The sequence below is a fragment of the Lissotriton vulgaris genome, chromosome 7, assembly GCF_964263255.1.
Source record: "Lissotriton vulgaris chromosome 7, aLisVul1.2, whole genome shotgun sequence".
In the NCBI taxonomy this organism is placed as follows: domain Eukaryota; kingdom Metazoa; phylum Chordata; class Amphibia; order Caudata; family Salamandridae; genus Lissotriton; species Lissotriton vulgaris.
Window position 1 is genome coordinate 1,350,605,811 of NC_141695.1, and position 15,846 is coordinate 1,350,621,656.

At 42.2% G+C, this 15,846-nt stretch overlaps 1 protein-coding gene across 1 annotated transcript in view; it reads right to left on the minus strand.

Annotated features, from left to right (window-relative positions):
- Positions 1 to 396: 396 nt before the first annotated feature.
- LOC147703672 (interferon-induced very large GTPase 1-like) overlaps positions 397 to 15,846 on the minus strand; it is a 74,910-nt gene continuing 59,460 nt past the window's right edge. Inside the window, exon 6 of the mRNA XM_086932023.1 lies at positions 397 to 14,441. Within this exon, the coding sequence (XP_086788149.1) occupies positions 9,715 to 14,441 (4,727 nt within the window). The 3' untranslated portion in view covers positions 397 to 9,714. The remainder of the gene's footprint in view (positions 14,442 to 15,846) is intronic.

The following is a 15,846-nucleotide window of genomic DNA, read 5'->3' on the forward strand; positions in this document are numbered from 1 at the left end:
ATAGCGATTCTCAAAAAATCGCTATTTGAGAATCGCAAACACGGATGTTGATACATCTGCCCCCAAGTGTTTGAAAGGGAACTTTGTCACACTACCCATCGGATTACGCGTCTTCCAACAGGTTTGTAAGGCCATTTAAATTTAGTGTGCCATTTGACCGGGATGTACCAAATGTACACAGCAGGCAACCAGCAAGAATTAAAGTAAGCCAAGTCCTGCCATTGGGTGTTTGCTTTCTATGTTGACACATTGGGTATTCTGGTTTTATATAGTGAGGATAAACACAGGGATCGATAAGAGTGCAGCTGCAACAAATTCACAGACTGTGTCCGTTGACTGAACAAAAACCTGGTCATACTTATGGGAGAGACAATGAGGCCAACTTCACACCATCAATGTATGTCATAATTATATTTTTATTTGGGTTTACATCATTAGCATGCAAAATCTAACACCAAATACAATTTAGAAAGAACAAAGTACAACAATAGCAAATATGCAAGGAATATATGATTAAAATATACTACTACGAAACTCTGTTACAGAAAGAGAGTTCAAATCTAATTGCAGCACATAATTGCATTTTTTTCCAGGTGTTTCTGTGATCATGAACCATCCATAGCCAATGGTGTCAATTAATTGTAGAGCAATCAGCAAGCAATTTTTAAAAGAAAACAAAAAGGTAATATTTTGCACGTAAATGAGTTTTAATTGGGAGGATACATGAATAAAACACAATTATAACAGGCAAGGTCAAAGAAGTTGCATGGTGTCAGCAGGCCTGTGTACATGGGGAAGACACTGAGAGGTGCTTGCAGACATCCAGCTTACTCTAATGTAACGTTAATTTAACATTTGAACCAATTTGAACTCCTGAAGACCAACCAGATTAAAACGTTCATGTGCTTCCAAACACCAATAATCAGTTTAATATCATTAAACAGCTTGCACCTGAACTTACATTTTGTTACAACGTGAAAAGTGAGCAAAGATTTTAAGAGAACCCTTTACTACTCTCCCTTCATTCATACAGGACTCCAGGTGAGTTGAACGCTTTATGAAGAGATCAGAATCTCTCCCTGCTTTGCTAGGGTCATAATAAATCTTTGGGGGCCTTCTTGTAAACCTTACATTGCGAAACAGAAATAAATGCTTCATTAGTAACTCCATTTTAAGCTCTAGCTCTCAACTGATCCAGTATGTTTCAGCAAAGTCTTGAAAAACAACAAGATTAATGATGAACTCCAGTCAACTTTTGTTCGTTAAAAACAGAAAAGCGATCTGCATCGGTTTCTTTCCTTATGCAACTTTATGTTTTTGTTCTATGCACTGTTGCAAGCCATTTCACTCTGAGCAGCTAGCTTGTGTCTGAAGGAAGCCGCCATTGATTCACTGAACTGTGAGGGCTGCTATTTCAATACGGTCCCTCTTGTATTCATGGTCCGCCTGTTCCCCCTCACTCCTCGCAGCTACCCTCAAGGATCCTGTTACCTGCCTCCACAAGCACGTGCTCTGGCCTGTGAGGAACGTTGACAGGGAAAAGAAAACTGATGTGGGCAGCACCCATCAAACTACACAGTTGCTTGGGGTGTATTATCTTCATGTTTATGGTCAGTTAGTGATTGTCTGATGGGGTAAATGTGTCAAAAACATACTATGCTAGTTTCATTATTGTTACTTTGTTACATGAACATGGTACACAGCACAATACATTAATTCAACCACTGGAGCAAAAATATAATCAGCAAATGCATAAATGTTCTTTGCCTTTACAGGGGTCAGTCCCAGACCTTAAGCTGTTTCCCTGGAGATTAAAGCTGTGGCAGGCTCCATCACAGGAATACAATAGTTCATGCACCTGGTACCGTGACACGTTGCCTGCACAGTTCCTTAACATAAGAATAAGGCCATCAATGGGAAGATACTAAGGGCCCAATTATGAGTTTGGCAGTCCTGGAGTGGGCTGCCACGCCACTGCCCACTCCAGGACCCCCAAACCTGTGTGCACACCGCCGGCCAGATAATTAATTTTTTAGTCACTGGCGGGCGGCTCTTTGTTGTTCCCATGGTGAAGCCTATGAAATAAGCACCGCAATGAGAACATCAAGGGCAGTACCTGCATGGTATGGACTGGTGCAGTCCATGCCATGCAGGTACTGGGGTGCATGCACTCAGAGGGGTGCATGCACAACATATGCCCCCCTGCATGCATCCCATTGCCTAGAGGCAACCCTTTGTTTCATCTTTGCTACTGTTTACATGGAGGAGGAACCGCTCAGAAAACTGTGGCGGAGAGGAATCTCATAATATGTTTGGTGAGACCGTGGCAGTCCTGCCAAGCATATTGCGGCCTCAAGACCGACTCGCCACAGCCAGGAATCTCTGATCTTTGGCGATTGTGGAGGTGCAATGGCAGTCCGACCGCTCAACTTGTAATGGGATGGTCAGGCTGCCAGTGCAGCAGTCGCTGGCCACCACCGCCGCTAGTTTGGCGGTCCTCAGACTGCCAGACTCGTCATTAGGCCCTAAGTGTCTATCATCCTATTAGCAACCATATGCCAATCAATAGCTGCAGGCTTAAAGAGATACAGGAATAGATGGCTTGCTTTAAATGTGTCTGCATCCTTCATGTGTGCTCAACAGACCTCCCAGTGTGACTGATCTTTCTGTGTTGAAGGAACGCTCTCTGAGAAGCACATCTGGTTGCATCTGGCACGTTTTGTGAAACAGGGCGTGAAGTATGCATTCACCTCTTTCAGATTCTTTCTAACAAACCTCACATGGTTCCTCTAGATATTGGCTGTCACCCACCACAGACACACGACACTCCCTCACTCATGCCTATCAGTCATATGGCTGCAGACACAGTACAGGCCAATTTCACGAGGCAGGCTCTCAGTTAACATATACTCCTGATGTGTCATAACTTGCGTCATTGCTCTCTATCAAAGACATCTACAGCTGTTCTCAATGTACACTGCATCGAGCAATCCTTGCAGTCGTAACACTCTTATTGGTCTTGAGCAATTACCATTGGCTGAGACTTTTTGCAAGTATTCCACCCATTGCTTCGTTGTTTACTTCATTATAACACCATAAGTGCGATGGGTGTTAGATTTGATTCCTGTGCTCACTGTGTTTCTCATTCACTCATAGATATATTCTCCTACTCCTCTCTAGCAGTCCAACCTAAGTCCAGCACATTTCTTGAAGAATTTCGAATCCTTGACAGGCTTAGATAAAAACGAATAAGAGCTTGCACACAGCCAAATAGACAACTTTCTGTGAAATGTCGAACCTGTATTGCCTGGAGATAGCCACACATGGCAAAAGGATGGCTAGGGTGAAGTCTTGCCCACCCAGTGACTTGCTTACCCCCGTCCCTGGATCATCATTCCCTGTATGAGCTATGGCACCTTGGGAACTGAGTCTCCAGACATCTTCCTCCTCTTCCTTCACCTCCAATTCCAGCTAAAGGCCAGCCAGTAAATGTACCTTTTTATGTCAACCAGCATGAGTGGTGTTACTACCGACTTTGTGGGGGTGAAGGGGAATCAGTCTCTGGCTTCCATAAGTATCTCATGTACCATCATTCTACATCTTAGTCAGGGTATTGATTCCCTTCACTGTCTCACCTCATCTCTTCTACTGTTTTCCAACTGCAGTCTCTACCCACATCTCCTTCTCCATCTCACCCGCCTCTCCTGCTTCCTCTACTTCCTGCCTGCAGGTGTCCAAGGCTGGAATCGCCGCAAAGCACGGTCTCTTGGTGAGAATTTTGATTTTACCTCCTGCTGTTTGAGTCTTTAAGTCCCTGCCACTAAGCCTCTGCCTTTGTTGACCGTTTGTTGAGATTTCCACTCTTTGTTCCGATGGCCTGTAATCTTTCAGTTTGGAATTGCCTATTGGAGCTTGAAAAACATCTTGGTTGTAGGAACAGCTTTTGAATTTCATTTGGTCTTATCTACCTGCTGTTACTGAGTCCCACAACCCCTACTGTCAAGACTTCCCCCCTGCTTGAAGTTTTGTCTGCATCTTGATTTATATTTTGAGGACATAGAGTTTAACAGATGAAAAAGCTTGTAGTCTGTAAGCTCTTGATTGTCTACGGGGGCTTGAAAAAGAATTTGCACCTGAGAAGCACTGTGCTTGTAATGTGCACACACATGTGCACAGACAGCAATACTGTATTGCAGTTGTGAATTCCGGCAGCTGTCCATCTGAGAAAATGATGATAGATGCCATTGGCTACTGATTGTGCTCCAGCCATGATCTATGATCAATTAATGAGGCTGCAGAAAACTGGGATGAGGAAGCCCAAAGCAGTAAATATGTGGGCCTGATTCATAAAGGCAATTTGAGACAAAAGTGTAACTTTATGACTTTTGGTACTCACAGTGGTCATTTACGAGTCGTATCTTTACGTCCGCAGTTGGGCCAGTATCGCCGGCTTAGGCCGTACTCTCTGGCTTGTGCGGGATGAAGAGTAATCGATGGGCCAGAATGCGAATTTTACAAAAAGGACCATTAGGAACATGTGATAAATGGTAGAGGAGGTCATGAAAAAATCAGTTTGGGCAGGGAAAAGGTGTGGCCGGACACTAAATCATATCCCAGAAACGTGTACTCCTTTACATCATGGTACATGCAGTACACAATTTGTCTCTCCTCAGTGTCAACACTACAGTTAACACTAAGGGGAGCGCAACCCCTTAGTGTTGACAGTGTGACTTGTATCCTTATGATTTTGAAAAAGACTTCATAAGTTTTGTTTGGAAATTGTTTTAGTGAAGCTAAAAGCAGGAAGGAAGGACAAGACCCTAGGTTGGGTTGTTTCTCTCCAAAAGAGGTAATCACCTCAGTCTATTTCGTTTTCCAAGAATGCTCTACTCAACATCCATCTAAATGGGTGGTGGGGGTATGGTTGCTATTAGCTTAAATGAAGTAATTCACCACCAAATACATTTCAGTCACTGTTTGGTGTCTGAAATATATCTTGACTGTGACTGAAACTGCTTACTGCATCTTCTAACTCTCTAGCACTCATTACTCAAGAACTAAAAGGCTAGGTGCCTAATTTAGGATATGGTGCTAACAGGACATCTGGAGTAAACCCACAGATGTTTGACTCAAATTCAGTGTTTACTTCAACTCATAAAAAGGCGGAGATGTTTGGTTTCCATTCATTGAGCCTCAGCTGACTCTGCCACCAAAAACCTTTTGAGGTGGCCCATCCATCAAAAGGCCACGAGCTTCAGGGCTCCGCAAGGCTTCTGACATTGTCTCTTCCTGTTGAAGAATGCAGTAATAGGGACAGTAGTTGCAAAGAGGAAAATGAAGACCAGGGAGAAATGTCCATACTCATCTAGGTTTGCTTTGAACCTTTCCTTTAAAAAAAGCCTACCTGGACTACACAACATGGTGTTCTGTTCAGCATGAGTCTTTCTCCAAAACTGCTCTCATCGTCTTGTTGGGAGCACTTTTGGCAAAACTTCTCCACCATGCAAGTCAGTGAGGAACATTAAATATGGTGGCTGGGTCTCTGCAAGACTCTGCTTTCCCAGAGGATTGGCGGCTCACCCATGAGCTAAATGATGCCTTTGATGTTAAAACTGCAAAAAAGAGGTGGCTTCTACAGTTTATTAAGCAACAGAAGATGGGTATTAATTCCTCCTTCAGAGTTCTGAAAGCCATAGTCAATCATATTGATCAAGATACTTGCTCAGAGATGACAGAAGAGATGACACAAGTGGGAAACAGATCCAGGCTTACTAAATCCAAATATAATTTGATACAGACTCTTGGGGGCTCATTACGATATCGGGCGGAAAGCCTCTGCCCAGCAGTTGGAATCTTACAGACCGCATTGGAGTCAGTTTACAGTCTGACCGCCTGATTATGATGTTAGAGGTTGGAGCGTTAACAGGCCAGTCATTCCGAATTGGTTCTGACCGACTCGCAGACTATTCTAGTCGTTGCCCCCTATGGACGTCGTTTCTGCAGTCTGGATTATGATGTCGGTTTCCAACAGCCTTTCTACACCGGCCTTTCTGACACAGAAAGGCTATCGGAAAGTGACTCTAGACTCCCTGGCAGGGCCCCCTAGCCCTGCGGCCAACAGTTCTGTAAACCCCTGCACTGTGTGGCAGGCACCATAAGGTGCCTGCGATAGGGTGCAAGGTTTTACACACACATACTCCATTTCCCAATAGGACCCTGTGTTACAGACAGTTCTCTGGCATAACACGAGCTCCCATAGGAAACAATAGGAATCGGACCGAACACTGTTCGGTCACATCGTAATCAGACAGTCAGAACCACCGGTCCCGAATCAGAGACGGTGTCGGGCTGAGGCTTTCCACCCAACATCGTAATGAGACCCCTAGTGTACAATCAAAAACTCAACTAATGGAATATGTTACATAAAATTATAATGGTCTAGTCCAAGGTTGTCATTTGGCCTTTCCTTCATGTTTGCTCTACTTAAGTGATCCTCCAAACTTTCTTTAATCTTGTAGCATTTTCCTTCCTAAACTAGCAGACATCAGAGTTTCAATTTCCTCATGCACACAGCTGTGGCCTAACCCGGGTTGGCCTGCAAAGATTAGTCTATTAATTGAGAGAATATGCAAAAATAAACTACTTCAGTATAAATTGGCCTAAGACACAAATAATATCAATTGGCTTAAAAAAAATAATGCCTTCAGATGTGTGTTGGATGGGGAATATTTTGATATCATGTGCTCTTACGGCTATTTATTAGAGTTTTTTGCGCTCCTCTCAATGTGCAGATAGATAGATACCAAATCAACAAATGTAGGTTTCCTCCAGTAAACTTGTTTGTATGGTGATTTTCCTGTGGCCCCTATGGAAAGGCCTAGGCTGACAGCAGGCAGTGTTTAAAGGGATGTTTTCTTCATATAGGTGTGGGTGCTTGCAACAGTACATCACCCATTATTCAGGGGGTCACAATCAACATAAACAAGGATGTGTATATTTTATGTTTGGTAAGTATAAGAATAGTATGGGGTCAAATCTGCCAAAAAGTATTGTTAGTGATAGATTGGAGAGCTCTTAAAGATTTGCTATTGGGATCTCTAGGTGGAACATTTAATCCTATTACATAAATTTAAGGATGAATTACTTTCTTATGAAATGTTTTTTCCTGAAATATAACAAGTGTGAAAGTGGTAAGCAGACCACAAGTACAAATATAAAGGATTACTGTTCAAAAACATTACTATCTCCTCTTACTGAGCCTCTGTATGGAAATCACTGGTGTTATCTGTATTGCTTGTTTTGTTTTGAGAAGAATATATTTTATTATAATTTCAAATCAAAGCATTAAGTTAACTGCCAGAGGCCAATGAACCTGTGACCAGTAAGTCAGCTGCCTTTTTCCAACCAGGGTGGACGAGACGATTGAGCAACCAATGTGTGACTGCGACTTATATGAAGACCTCAGTAGTGTGTGCAAACCCTGGTACATGCATTCTGAGCTCAATTGCTCTTCCCTGGAATCGTTTGATTTTTCTTTTCATGACTTATATTCCTTGCATTTGTTACTTTAGGCTTGTACCATTGTAAATGTATTTTAAATAAGACTGAGTTCTCATTCATCCATGTTGTCCCGTCCTTTTCCTGGCTCCAGGTTCCTCCTTTCCACTTCTCTTGAACCCGTCAACTGGAGAGCAAGATTCTGAGATGACCCAAAGATGGCAGAACATAATGCAGATAGCAGCCATGTCTGAAGGATAATAGGCTGACACATGGTCTTTGCATATCTTGACTCAAAAGGATCAAGGGCTGACAATTGATCTATGTTGCAAATCCTGAAGGATGTAAGTATCTGGAACAATGCACCACCACCTCACATGCATGTGCTTACCATACAGTGTGTGATAAGAGGGACGACAGTTTGTTATAGCGGTCCTCGTTTCAGCTAACTCAGAAGAGGAAGAGCGGAGAGTTTGCAGTGGGCCCTGATCTAATTTCCAGGAAGGGTTTCTAAAATAACCTAGAGTGCTGGGTACAATGATGCTGTCATCCATCATCCACTTGGTACCATACAGTGGCCATAGTCATTTCTGCCTTTCAATGCTCTCCAGTTAAGGGGCCGTTTTCAGGTGCGTGTAGGTGTGGTGTTCTAACCTAATGGTACAAATGGCTGCATCCATCAAAATCTAGAGGAGAGCAGAATGGTCATTCGCTGAAAATAGGCCCTCCAAGGAAAGGGCACGACAAACTCTCTACTCAAAAGTATTTGCACATTAACTTTTGCGTAGATGCTCTTGCTGTACCTCCACAAATTCTTGTGAGACTGCCAAGTCTTTGATGAGAGTCATTCGCCATTATAAAAGTCACAAATTATAAACACCACATGGCTTGTCACAACAACAGAGCTTCGCTATATCGTCTCCTCAGAGGAAAAGAGACTCACTTGATCCTGATAGAACAGTTGCTGTATATTTAGAACACAATCCGTGTTGATGGTGTCCGATCTGGTGACATTGGGACCCGGACATCCACAACTGTGAGCACAGAATTTCCAATATATCCATCATGAATGACTCGCCTGTGAAGCGAAGCATCATCCATTTCCCTTGTTCTTGCTGAATTCAAAGAGAGTTCTTTAGACTCGGGGGAGAATTAGGAAAAGACAATCAACCAAAGAGAACCTGATTTGGAGTTGGCCTGTTATGGAAAATCCTCCGATTTACATTACAAAGAAAGTGCTAAATACTCCATTGGAGGACTGCCCGCATAGGAATAAAAAATGGACACAATTATCTCCACAATACTGTGTGTTGTTGTATTGTTTCATGTGCAAGATGAGACACGCTTTGTACCTAAGAGACAGCCTCCACCACTAATTCTCTCGAGTGGGCAGACTCTGATTTGGATTTAGCAAGCCCCATTCTGTCTTTCGTTCCTACATTCTTTAAATGGCAACCAACTTTGCTCCTCCTTTTCCGCTACTTCGCCCTTACAAACACCCACTCTCTGCAACACACTAGCTTTCTCTGTCCCGTCTACCTCTTCTGTCACCTTCCTTTGCATATGTCTCAAATTCCTCGCCTGACTCGCTCATTCAGGCAACATTACTTCTTCAAATTAACTGTGACTTTTTCCTTTTTTAATGACTATATGGGACTATATGGGTGAATGGAATTATGTTCAGCGCTGTGGCGAAAACACTCTAGAATTAGATTCAAAATTAAATTAATGCACCTTCTATGCTAGAAATTAGTAGACTTGGGCAGGATGTGGACGGAGGCAGTTACAGCAGCTGCTGAGGTTAGGAATGCTAAAATGGAGTAAACGGAAGAAGACATTTCTTTTTGAATTATTTCCTCCATGAACAGAATTTTCTCTAAAAAACAAAATTACAGAGAAAGGAACAGACTGAGTTACAAAGGGTTAAACCAATCACCTTGTTAAAATAATTTGTGTACAAGCATCACAAGTTTGTGATATTCTCCCTCTGCTCGCTAACAGCATTTTACACTCCTGTTGTTTTGCAAATGGTTAGCTCTTTTCCCTTCAATTCATGGAATAAACATATTTTTTTCCCCAAAGTATTTTTTTAGAATAGTATGCATTGGTTTTTTTCCCGAGGCGAGTTCACTGGAGTTCCACCTTTAACAGACCAGTTGACGGCAATGTTTCGCACACCTGGCGTTCAATAGACTAAGTGCCGTCCAGCCGCTTCAATTATAAGGTCATATTAAAAGCTTCTTGTATGCTTTCTAGGGCTTGCTCTTCAGTTAGTTTTTCCCAATCATCTGGAAGATCTGCGGGCTTAGCCTGGTACCTCTCAGCTAATTGTTTATTGAACTCCTTAAAAATGAATTTCCAATATAATGAGGCACTGATGCTCGGGTCCGGCTGGATTTTCCAATTAGGATAAATTTTTCGGTATTCGCTATAGGGAACAAATTCCCATTCAGTGTCTGAATTAATAAATTGAACTTTGGAGGCTACATCCGACGAACATAAAGAATAAACAAGCTTTTGGGAAAAGAGATCCATCACTCTTCCCAATCCCTGAGGACGATGGATCTCTGCGAAGTGCTCCTGATGTTCACTCCCTCCTGCTACGCATGCCACTTTGCAGAAGGGACACTGCACCCCACACCCAAACACTTTTTTAAACAACTCATCTTGTGGCTTGAATGACAAGGCTGAGATTATTTCAGGAACTTTGCAGGACTTAAACTCGGATAGAATACTATGCTCCATCTCTGTAAGAAAGGAAAGAACATCTTTGGAAAACTGCTGTAGGTTGGATTTGTTTTGAAAACTCACAGCCCTTAACTTTTCCTGGGAGATTACTAGTTGTTCCCGCAGTGAATGGCTGACATTTTCCAAGAAGTCAGCAACTGTGTTCGAACTGTTTTCCAAGCTGCTAAGTGTACCACTGATTTTCCTAATTATGGCACCCAGGATGTTTTGTTCCAGGGTTCCCAATCCATTTTGGCCTTGATAGTAATCCAGAATGTGATTCCAGATCCATTTTTTGACGAAATCTTGATATTGGGTCATGTAATTCACATAGTCCTCAAAGTTCCTTTTCCGCAGCAGCTGCACCAGTACACTAAACTGGAAAAACATTCGGCTGCAATATTTTTCAGATTGTCCACTGCTGAGGATGTCATCCACTATCTCTAGGCCAAGCCTATTCTTCATGTAGTCTTTAAGGGCTGGTTTCAGGCACAGGTCACAGAAATTCTGGGCGCTTTTTTGACATTGATCCTTCTGCAAATAAAGGTCTTTGAAGGTAGAGAAATACTGGGGTTTAACTTTGTCCAGAGAGAGCCGGGGGTCATTCTCTATGATGTATTCTTCATGCATTGCCTGAAACTCTATGGCTGCTTTTCCCAAAATATGAAGCTTCAAATCAACTTCAAAGCGGGGGCTGATGCAAAGTTTTGAAGTATCAATGCCTTGGAGCTCTTCATTGATGGCATTCAGTAATTCTCTGCAAAAATTTTCATCATAGTCAGTTTTGGAATTCACTTTGTCACTGACATATTTACTACACACATCAGTTAGGGATGCAACAAATTCTTCAGTTTTATTCCAGTACTCACTTCCAATTATTTGTCTTACTCTCCTGGGAATTCTCAAATATTCAAGTATCTTAAAGATCTTCGAGCATTCAAAGTGTTTTTCTTTTAATACAAATACTTCGTTTCCACGCTTCAAACTCTTAGCTGTTTGGACCATCTGATTTACTGCACTCCCACGGTTGTTCAGATCCTTTATAAGCTGAAGGTACATATCCTCTGCAACCTGACATTTTTCTAGGTGGCTGAATTGTAACTCTGAAAGTGTCTGTCTCCACATATCTTCAAATTCTTTCTTCAGCTCCTCATCACCTAGCTGCGAATGTTTCATCCTGCACTCATCTAAAAGTTTTACCACTTTATCCTCAAGAGTTTTAATGTAAACATGCTGGAGATCTTTCAGTTTGTGTCTTCCTTTTTGGATCTGAATAGCTTCGTGCCACCGTTTTTTAGAATACATTTCAAGCTCATACCTGAGACCTTTTGTGCTTTTGATAAAATCCTCTCTGTATTTTTCTATCAGATTCAGATTTTCAACTCCACTTTCGAAATATTTGTCCAGAGAATCTATAATGTTCTTTTCTCCAGTGAGAAGCTTCTGGGATGCCTCTGCTTCCAATTTCTGAAAAATGCTTTTATTAAGTTCTGTTGATGAATGATTCTGTATTGCAGTTTCCTTGCTAGTCACCCAAAGATGAATGTCCTTGCGGAAGGCCCATTCCCACCGACTGTACTCAATTGCTAGTTGGTTGTAAGCTTCTGCGACCAAGCTATTTCTGAAGCTAAAGATGAAATTTTCATGTTTTACAGCATTCCACAAGCTCTTTACCCACTCCTTAAACTGTGGTATTTTCATGGCATCCCACTTCTGTGTACGTTCTCTTATAAATTCAAACAAGTATTTTTTCAGTTCAAGAACCTTTTCACTGTACCCTAGATTCACGGGAGCCATGGGTGGGACACCGTGCCAGAGGCCTGGGATGTACCAATTGTGCTTATCATGATCATATTCCATAATGTCAGAAAATGTAATTTCCTTGTTCTGTTTTTCCATCTTGGCAGCCGCTTTTGTCATTTTATCCATCTGATCCAGGAGATTTTTCCTGTCCCGCATGTTTTGGTCATGAGCTGATATGTCACTGACGTTCTGATGCACAAATTGACAGTTTGGTGTCTTCCCAACACTTTCCATTCTGAGAAAAGAATGAACCACAATTTGCAAGATATCCTTCATTTCAGTGGCATTCTCCATTGCCATGTTAATGATTGTGATGTCACTTAACCCAACTACCAGGGTTGCCAGTTCATTGTCGTGCTCATAGCTGTCCTCAAGGGTCATCAGTTCAGGAGCCTTCAAGCCTTCTGTGTCAATGACCATGATGAAATCACAGCCAAGATCCTCTCTATGCTTCTCTTTTACTTTCATGAGTAACATGAAAGCTCCCCTTGTGCATCTACCACTGCTCACTGAGAATTGGAGCCCAAACATGGTGTTCAGTAGAGTAGATTTCCCCGTGCTCTGCACTCCTAACACTGCCATAACCATCAACCGGCATTGTCCTTTAAGCTTTTTATCAAGTTCTGTCAGGACATCTGTCACCCACTGCAGGGGGATATTGGAGGCATCTCCGTCAATTAGTTCCAGAGGAAACCCTTCGAGCATTAGATCTGCAGCAATACCAGGTAGTTGGGTAAATTGCCTATGATCCTTCACTTTCATTGAACATTCGGCCTCATAAAACTGCCCCATCTCACGCATAAAATGTTCAACACCGAGCGAATGCTCTGATATTGCTTTGTCTAATTGGGCCAGCTCTTTTGGGTCACTTGTTGAATCTTTAGACTTTTCTTTATATTCTTCTCTCAGACTCGAAAGATTTTTTCTTGCAATAGCATCAAGTCCAAATTTCATCCACTTAATAAAATAGTGTTTCTCCACTTTTGATAGATGTCGTATGCCATTAAGGAAATTGATCATGCCATCTGTAAGGTCACATTTATTCTGTTCAGCACGAAGCTCTGATAGTTCTTTATTTAACTGACATTTATAATCCTCAGTATGGGTCTTGCCTTGTCTTTTTAATCGGCAAAATTCTTTCTCTATTTTTGCCAGTTTTTTCCAAGGCTCGCCCTGTAGTTTCATCATTTCCTTCTTATATTCTGCAACATCTTCAATGTTTTCAGTGATCTGTTTAGCGCACTCCATGGCATTCTGGCATTCATCACAGTCCTCGTCTACCCTAATTCCTAGTTCACGTGCTGTGACAGCCATCTCTTCTAGAGTCACTACTTTTGGTGAATGCTTCATTACCTTCAATATCATGGATTGAAGTTTTGCTGCAAATGTTGCATCATTCATGCTTGTATCCTTCTTCAAAATTCGTGACTGTCGCACTTTCACATATTGAGTTAATTTGTTAATATGTTTCAAGGTTATTTGAGATTGCGCAGAATGGCAATGAAAAATAAAGTAGCATTTATTTTCAGATTTTAAAGATGAAAGTAATTCAAACTCCCTCTTACTAATATCTTCAACATATATAAAGACAGCAGATGAAACCTCAGTTAAAAAGCTGAACTGTGGCCAGTGGGACTCTATATCTCCTCGTAGATTTGCAAATGCAACAGGCTCTGGGAAAATGTCTGAATATTCCCTCCCACCAGGAAAATACCAGGAAATCTCCACTAACCCGTCAGATAGCCTTCGTGGAAAATTCCCCGATTTCATGTCCCAATGGATGAAGGTGTCATGGTGCTGCTGAGCAGGGCTGAGAACCTCATTTAGAATCTTAGACTTGGATAACCTGCGTCTCCCTAGACGTACAAAGGAAATTGTCGGCATTGGTATGAGTGCCAGGCTTTCTTCCCTGAATCCTTTGCTATCTGTCAGTGAATGAGGCCTCCACTTTTTTACAATGTCCCTCATCGCCCACAGGAGGAATGTGCACTTGGTACCATCACAAGGGGGCAGCATTAGGGGAAGAGCAAACTGGCACATGGACATTTTTAACAGAATCTCCTGTTGTAAAAAGCTATCTGTGCAATGCAGGAGGGCGCAAAGAACATCAAGAGGGTTATAAGATTTCACAGAGAGATTTTCATCATCAAATGTACCGACATCAAATTCTTCGCTATCCTCTTTATCGGCTTGTTCATCCACAGAATTCAATACAAGACATGTGTTTCTTGCTGTCATGTTTAGGGCCAGGAGCTTATTTAGGAAGTGCCAAGGTACATCTTGCAAAGTGAGGCACTGAAAATGCTCTCCATCTTCTGGACCAGTTTCTAGAATCTCTCTCAATGTAAGTCTTTTGTCACGATAACGCTTCAGGTCCAGCTCAGATAAGATCTCATCAAGTTCATTTGTTTTCTCTGCCGAAAGAAAAACAGTAGATGTTACATCTTTATGTTTCTAAATTTTTTCAGATTTCGACTGTCATTAAAATCCATAACGACTTTTGGAATAATGCTGGCATGGCATATGCAAGGAAATGTATTAACTGTACCCATGTTTGCTAATTGTCTTTACATTAATAACTCTTTGAACAACTTCCCTTCTATCATGGAGAATTGCAAATTATATTATATTCGTTCTATAAAAAATGTTAAAGGGCTCATTGTGAGAGAAGTAGCAACTAACATTGGGGGGCAAAGGATGGTTGTGCCCGATTTTAGACTCCTAACCAGTAACACATTTCCTACACAACTTCACCAATTATTGCTTGAGGAATTTGCAAGGGAAAACAAGTCAGAAAGTGGGTAAACATCAGTGGCCTATTCACCAAAGCATTTTCAAGTATGTTAAGTAACACTCATGAAAGCTATTCACTAAGGACCAGGAGGAGATCCCCGTCTAGTATTCTCCTATTTAAAATGTGCCAAATTCTCCACCACAAGTGTAGAGAAGTCTGCACGTGTAGGAATATTTTTTTGGTGTAAATATCAGAGAGGCAAGGAGGAGTGGCAGGAAAATGGGGAATATCTCCTAAAAACTGGGAGGAGTAAGATGGAAAATCAAGGAGGGCCATAGGAAGCTCAAGCAAATAGGAAAACACACCTACAAAAGAGTAAGACAAGTGCTATCCACCAAATATACAACCACATCTACTTAAGTTGCACTGCAAAGCAAACTGTCTACTACAGCCAAGCCTTGAACTATGTCACATACTACACTTAAAACACACAAAAGGTTATGGGAGGCTGCTTGCAGTAAGTCCAACCACTGGCAATCTCTCGGGGTAGCATTCCAACCCATCTGCCCACCACTCTGATTCGATCCAGCCATTTGCAAATCAGTCTTCACCCCGCTGCAATAGGAACAGTTCAGTCTGAACTGCTCCGCCAGGTCCTCTCCGAACCCAAGAAACCCATTACCAGTTTTGCTGAGGATATGGAGGATGCTTGCAATAAGTATAACCACTGGCAAGCTAGACATACTGACGAAGACCTACTGCAAGCATCCACCCATCACCTTTTGTGAGTTTGAAGTACCATCCTAAGTAGCATGGGTATGCTTAGACGTGGCTCCCTTGCTCGCTGTGCCACTGGAACCAAGCTACACCCAACTGAAGAGCTCTATTGAAGGCGAAACTGGTCTTGGGTTCTTGTGTTCCGGTTCAGGGAGGACCTCGCTTGGCAATTTGCGCTTGATTGTTCCTATGGTAGCAGGGTCAAGACTGATTTGCATATGACTGGGTCTAATCTGAGGTAGCAGGAAGGGTAAGCCAAAGAACAATGGGTTGGATCTCTACCCCAAGCGATTGCCAGTGGTAAGACT